At 38.0% G+C, this 7,635-nt stretch overlaps 1 protein-coding gene across 1 annotated transcript; it reads right to left on the minus strand.

The window, feature by feature from the left end:
* Nucleotides 1–279: 279 nt before the first annotated feature.
* Nucleotides 280–4,696, minus strand: si:dkey-58f10.6 (uncharacterized protein LOC564033 homolog). The gene is made up of 7 exons (XM_051111229.1): nucleotides 4,690–4,696; nucleotides 3,692–3,786; nucleotides 3,360–3,563; nucleotides 3,061–3,254; nucleotides 1,501–1,569; nucleotides 1,369–1,408; nucleotides 280–1,151 (listed from the first exon to the last, which is right to left on the minus strand). Exons 2-7 carry the CDS (start codon nucleotides 3,771–3,773, stop codon nucleotides 433–435), a joined length of 1,308 nt encoding a protein of 435 aa, XP_050967186.1. The 5' UTR covers nucleotides 3,774–3,786; nucleotides 4,690–4,696; the 3' UTR covers nucleotides 280–432.
* Between the last annotated feature and the right edge of the window lie 2,939 nt (nucleotides 4,697–7,635).

The following is a 7,635-nucleotide window of genomic DNA, read 5'->3' on the forward strand; positions in this document are numbered from 1 at the left end:
TGCCTTTTAGCCCCAACAGCAGGGGCGCTTTTTACCCCAGATACCATACTTTTACATATTCTTTCATTATTTAAAAACTGCTGCTTTAATTATCTTAAACAAAACTGAAAATCATTAAGACCTTTGTCTCAAGATATATTGAATAATGTTAGGGTTTCTCATTTGCTACTTAAATCTACAACATTTTAAAAAACATCAAATATTAGATCAAGTAAGCACAGAATGGACCTTGTGCTGCCCGCGATCGCGTCAAGGATCAGACAATTTTGCATGTGGATGTTTAAGTGCCTTTAGCCCCGTTGTACCCTACTAACAAATCTTAACTGCCTGAATGCTTGTATGGTTGAGCTATGCAAATAAACCTGACATGGCTTATCAGTGCTTTACTATACCACGTTAGGATTCTTTTAATCTAACATCCTATCTAAAGGTTTAATTTAATGCTTCATAATTTTCCCTCCAAATCCAAATTTTGCGGCAAGGATTTTGCAGTTGTATTTTGAAGTATCTCTTATGTTTACCTCTGTGCACCTGTTTAGATTTTGCAATAGCTGTCTCTATCTGAGTTTGGTTCAGCTCACGGTCGTCACTACTCTCTCCTTTTCCTGCTACTATCTGCTCTACTGTCTTCAGCAGCTCTGAAACCTGAGATTTATTTCCAGTCTCACTAATATTGAGAACGTGAAACTGATTTCCACATTTTTTCACAAATGCCTGGAGGTCATGGTCTTGGATGTTCTGCCTTTGTTGTTCATCCGTAACAGTATAAAGGATCATGACCCTCTCTTGGCACCTTTCCTCAAAAATCATCTCCATTTTCTTCACTATCTGTTTCTCTTCTTCAGAAAACTGCTTTGCTGGTATGACTAGGAAGAAAGCGTGAGGTCCATGGGAAGACAGACGGATACACATTTGTATTTTTCGTTGTATTTCCTCTGTAGAAAGCTCAGAGCTGAACCAGTCAGGAGTGTTGATCACAGTCACCTGCTCCCCGTCCACCTCTCCAGTATCGACTGTGATCTTCATCTGGGTGGCTGGAGAGCTATCAGCCTGACTCTCCTCTCGACCAAGTATCATGCGTTCAACTGTAGTCTTCTCTGGCCCAGACACGCCCAGCAGGACAAGGACCAGTTCTGATTCAACTTCGAGATCTGTTTCATCAGTAAAAAGAACGAATCATTAGGGGTTCAAGCCAAAGACATTATGAAATGAAAATATCAAAATTTGTCAAACTATACTGAAAACTTTTAGTAAATAAATGGAGAATTTTGGTTCCTTCATTCTCTGTTTCCTAACAATTGAAAATCAAGTATGCTATATTCAACTAATTTACAAAAGCGTACATGTATTAAAAAGAATCATACTCACAGGAAGATACTTTAGTCGTCTCTGTGTCTCTTTGTGTACACTATTGTGTAAGAAAAATGTGACATAACGTAACATATTTGTTAACAGACCACAAATTCTGAATTAATTTAACAGAGTTGCAGTTTACATTACCCAGTGAGAGCATGGAAAACAGCTTAACAACAACTTCAACCACGACACCTGGGTCTGCTCCACCTTAACCTAGAAAATACCACAATATGAACCTGGTTAGTCTTGTTTATCCACATTAGTGTCAAATAATTTACTTCAGTTACTATCAATTTACAATTTCAAGTACTTTCAAGTATAGTTTAGCTTTATTTATATGCTCGCAACTAACTTTATGGAATTTTGTGTTTTACAACTGTTCAATGATCACTTTAAGAATAATTTCTTTCTTTTTTTTGTCCATTTAGATATTCAGATATTAATTTAATATTCTCATGGTCACTAAGGCCAGGATTTAAGGGCTTAAGCCCGAAACACACTGCATGATTTTCAGCTGTCCCAGACAAAAGCTTGGCATCGTGAAACATTTGCGGCGATTTTTTGTGATTGTGGCTCCTAATCTGTGGTCCTGTGTCTCACAGTGAGAGAGGTTCGAAGACGGCCATTATCACGGTCTTGCGACCAAAGCCTGATCATCACATGGTGTGTTTGCTGCCACGACCCACATTTACTGAGCAGCCAATAAAAATGCAATGTGAAATCAACGCGACATGACGCTAAAACATAAAACTGCTTAACTCCAGCTCTTATTCCTTCCTCTTTGGCCGTTTCCACTTTTTTTCAGCACACATAAAAACTACAACTGCCAAGTGTGATTCTTTATGCTCTTTTTGTTTACCACTAGTACATGCTGATGATGTTTTATTCTTCTATAATAACGTGCATCGTAGGTTACGAGTCAATAGGTTTCACCATGGTACAGTTTACGTGCATGTCGTACCCAAGTTTATTAGATCCATGTCGCACAGTGTAATCAGAAATGATCTCATAGGATTGCTAAAATTGTGCAGTGTGTAGAAGGTTTTAAAGGTGATCTTAAAGGGATTTCTAAAAAACCCTGTTGAAGATTGACATCAACAACCAAACAACTAATTTTGTTAATATTAGCATGTGTGTGTCTGAAAAAAAAGTGGATCGGACCAATCAGAGCGAGCACCACAACGCTCTTGTAGCACAGTCAGCAATAGGCTGTTTTTACACTCATGATGGGGAGGAGAGTGAACAAGTAGGAGATTTGTAAAAAAAAATGTAGAAAGAGAAGTGGCTAAGACTTTACTAGGGAACAAAATGTCACAGGAATATATTACCAGAAAAAGAAGGGTTACGATCAGGGAAGAGTAAGGACCCACGTTAATACTGGAAACATTTTCCAGTGTTGGAGAGACATTAGAGAGTGGGAAGGCCTGAAAACAGACACTGAGGTTGCTTTGTTTCTGCTCAACATGTAACACTGGTTCAGTTTCACAGAAATAATGTTGGTGCAGTATTAACTACTGTATAACGATCCTACTATCCTATAAATCTACCCCTCACATAAAACTTTCTGCATTTTTTGATTTAAAAAAAAATCTAAAATCCCTAGATTTTTGTGACTATTTATCCCAACCCTTTTTTAAGAACATGCAGTATTTATCATTACATTTGCTGATTATTATGCATCTTTTATCTTGAAGAGCTGGATACCTGTGGCTGCAGCCATTGATGGATTCTAGTCAGAGCTTCATAATTCTTCACACACTTCAGGAGACCTTCATCCTCGTTGAAAAGACAGTCCACTGTGAGTGTATTCAACCTGGTCACATATCTGCTGTTGTCTGGCAGAACCTTCTCTAGGTCAAATGTGTGATGAAATACCATGAACACAGCTGGTTTAGACTCTGTTAAAACAGAGTGATCAAATAGTTATATGTAGTCACTGAGTACAATAACTTGAGATAATGAAATAATGATAATATATAATACATGCACTACCAGCACAATACCTGAAAGAGTGTTAAGTTCATGCAGTGCAGCGTCAGTGTCAGTTCCTGCCCTTGAAACAATAAAGCAGAAAACCAAAATGGCATCACACTCCTCCACGTTGAACACCTGCTGACCTGATACTCGTTTAAGGACCTTTCTACTGATGTCCTCTTTAGGCTTGGCTGTCATACCAGGTGTGGTATTGAGGATGAAATATTTATTTCCTTCAAGAGAAAGAAAGAAGTCATAGTCATCTCATCTTGAAAGTCATCCATTTGAATCTATTGTTTTTCCCAACCTTATTAGAAAAAGAGTCTTTAAAAGAGCACTGAAGCTCTCTAGTTACTATTACCAGAAAATGTGGGACGTTGTTCTTCAGTGAAGTTCACGTCTGTGATTGGACGCTGAAGTTCACTATTAGTTGTGTCATCCATTTTAGCTTTTGATCTGAAATTGATAGTAGTCGTATATATATCTTGGTTTAGATCAGGATTATTATAAACATGTAACAATTAGGCCTAATAGCTGTTTTATTTAAATAGTCTGGGTAAAACACTAAAAACTTTATAATTTGCCATTCAAGCACAAAATAATCTCTTTATTTACACATTAGTGTGATTAAAAAAAAAACACACATTCATTAACAAAAGGAATAATTGACGACAGGCCGTGCATTATTAGAAAATAATGCACACATGAGGTGTTATGGACATTATTTTTTTAATAATTCAACAGACCGGAGTCAATCATTCTTCTTATAGTATGATTTCCTGTCTGATGTTACTTGACTTTTGTGTGGACTTGTAGTTTGTAGTTTTGCATGGCTCCTGTTTCCCCTGTCAGTTGGTTTGATTGTCCCTAGCTGTGTCTTCTTAGTTATATATCATCTGTGAATATGTGTTCTTTGTCTGGCGTAGTCCTTAATAAATGTATTGTGTGTATTTTGGTTTGATTCTTGTTCTTCCTGTTCATGGATTATCTTGTTCACTTGTTTTGTTTATATAAACTGTGAACTGCATTTGGATCCTCCCTGTTACTTGCCTAACAGTCACAGTGTAAGCTTCATAGTGAATACTTCTACATCACTCTTGTCAACGTAGTCCATAGTTACAATAAAAATGTATCTTGACTTCATCTTGTGGATATTTTGGGGAAAATGGTAGGGGGGCGTTTCCCCCCACTCTACCATATGCTTGTTCAGATATAACTGTTAAAATAACATTCAAATTTTCTACAAAAGTATGCCACAAAACAGCCATCTCTCTCTCTCTCACACACACACAAATAAATGAATAAATGAAGAAGTTTGTTGCGTAGAATAAAATTAGAGGATCTGTTGCTGCTACTCACCCGAACTGCTCTCTCTTTTAACAAAACAACAGTCTTTCACTCTACCATAATTTATCACGTGTCACCAAGTTCCTGAGAAACAAGTTCCTGTGCGCCACAACTTTGTTGCAAACGTGTAAAATGGGGCATGCAACATAGTCACCACAGCGCAACTTCTGTTGTTATGAATGTGTAAAATAACTCTTCTGTCCTAGTGTCATTAACATATAAAGAATGGTAAGTTTGTAATGATTTTTGAGGGAAAAAAAAGGTAACATGTAAAACTGCAAAAATAAAAACAAAAAAATAGCCTAATAATAAAAAGTAACAGTTCAAAAACACACATTAACTATTAGTGAGGACATTGCATAATTATTAGTGATTATTAGTGGGGACATTGCATAGACTTCCACTAATTTTCTACCAGGTTAATGATTATTTTCTATCCCCTAAGCCAACCCCACCTTTAGCCTATACCCCTTACAGAAACATATGCAAAACATTTTTGTGGGGGACTTTTATTTTGATCTTTTGGTCTGTGTTTGAGACTGATAGACGCGGTGGACGTGCATGAGAGAAGTGCTAGATAATAACCACCAGTGTTGGATAGATTACTTACAAATTGTAACCTGTTACGGATTACAAATCACATGACAGACTACTTTTAGATTACTTTTAGATTACTTTCGACCTAACATGTTTATCACATTGATTTTAACAGGATAAGCTTGTACCATATTGATAGAAAAATGCAAAGAGTAAAAAAAAATACATTCTATTTGTTGTTATTAACAACATAAAGAGCATTAAACATTATATTACAGTACGTCAAGGTTTCCCAACTGGGGTTTGTGAAAGAACTGCAGGGGGTTTGTGAGTTTAATGAAAAGCAAATAATGAATTAAATCATTAAAGTTATCAATTAAAATAAATCATTTTAAATGAAAAATAAAACAAAATAAAATATTTTATTTGTTTGCCTGCATGTCACGTGACCATAACCTTCGAAATCCATGAACATGCAAATGTGATAATTATTAAAATATTTATTTTAAAATATCAGGGGTACTTCAAGTAAATATATTAGGCAAACGAAGATCAGATGTCAAAATGGTTTGTTCATTTTAATGTGTTTGAAAGACAAAAGCCTTCCAAAGACATGGTTAAATAAGCTACAGTGTGATAATTCAAATAAAAGGTAATGTATATATCAGTAGTTGATGCAGTGTTGAAACACATCTTAAACCCAAAATGAGTTTTGTAAATCCAGTGGTCAAATACTGTTTCGCACCTGACTAGTGACTGGTCTTTGTGTGAATGTCCACAAAACTGGAGTGTTTAGGCTATTTTAGAAAGAAAAATGTAAACGATGAAAAGAGGAACTAAGGAGAATCGATCGTAACTGTAGTCTGATTACGAGTATTTTAACATTTTAAAAATGTATACTAATTACAAGTACTTAATTTTTGGAATCTGATTATGTAATCCAGATTGCATGTTATCCGTTACTACCCAGCTCTGACAACCACTGATCTATAATGGAGAACTGGATTGCTCATGACGTCATAAAAGTGAAGCCACTGTGCCACCATGATGGTAGCATATTCCAGAGAACATTGTTCTGGGCCCATGTCAACCTCTAGGCCCTATAGGACTCTGTCTTTGCTCTGTCACCCTTTTCTTCCCACTAGCGACACCCCTGATTACAGTAGCAAATCATCAGATGATAAATATCAGACGGATGAGATCCTCAGCATATATAAATGACAAAGTACTCATGCTGAAATCAGAAGATTTTTGCTTTGTATGCACAAAATTACTGTTGTTTTCTGGTCTTTATTCGTTCAGTAAGATTTTGTGCTGCAAAACATCCATGACAGCTGTTGTCCATGCTGGGAAATTATAATGGACAATCGATGTGAATTATATACAAGCATAAACGTTATTTCTGCTGGTGCTGATAGCTCAAATAGTGCAACTGCACTTCTGGTGACAAAAGTTTGAGTCCCAACTTGTGGTCCCTTGCCAGTCCCATTCCCAACTCTCCACACCATGTTTTCCTGTCATTCTCTACTGACCTGTTTGTTAAAAGGCATGAAAAAGTCATTAGACATTTGGTTATGTTTTAGGACTAGGTGAAACAATCCCATTTTTAGGACCTGAGGTATGAGTGGCGACAATGCATCCATCGATGAAATTTCCTTACTATGATGGTGATTGAGTAGAATAAGAATGAGGGTTTTTGCTTCATCGGGGTCATCAGGTGGGCACCCTCCTTCTCTGGCGTTTCGATGATAGGCCCACGACACCTCCAGAGGGCTCATCGGCATCACCTGGCGTCCCAGGTGTGCCCCCCTCTGCTTTCAACCCCTCAATGACTCAGGTAATATTAGGGGCCCAGTTGGAGTCTCCCCTTTTCACCCAGAGCCATCGACTTGCTTCTTCTGCTGCACCTGATAGGGCTTTGATGGTTCGGCGTAAGGTTTGACCTTGCACTCCCAATTCCTTAAGCAGCCTGATAGTTGACTTGCCCACGAAGCCTCTGCAGCCGACTTCCACTGGGCAGACCTTGGATTTCCATCCGCGTTGCTCAGCATCAGCTGCCAGCTCTGTGTACTTAAGGCTTTTGCGCTCAAATGCCTCCTCCACAGCATCCTCCCAGGGAACGGTAAGCTCTATTATATACACAGTGTGGAGAGAGGAGGACCAGAGCACAAGGTCTGGTCTAAGGTTTGTTGTGGCGATCTCAGAAGGAAAATTAAGTCTTTGGTTCAGATCTACCACCAACTTCCAGTCTCGAGCCCTACCAAGCTGGCCAACGTCCGATATTGTTTGGACTTTGGCTGTTTTTGTACCTTCTCGGGTGAACTCTCTTGTGTATGAGGGATGAAATGATGAAGGAGGCAGGGAATTGATCTTTAACCGTCTGGACTCCAAGGTAGCTGCTAGGCATTTCAAGACATGGTT

This window comes from Labeo rohita, chromosome 5, assembly GCF_022985175.1.
Source record: "Labeo rohita strain BAU-BD-2019 chromosome 5, IGBB_LRoh.1.0, whole genome shotgun sequence".
In the NCBI taxonomy this organism is placed as follows: domain Eukaryota; kingdom Metazoa; phylum Chordata; class Actinopteri; order Cypriniformes; family Cyprinidae; genus Labeo; species Labeo rohita.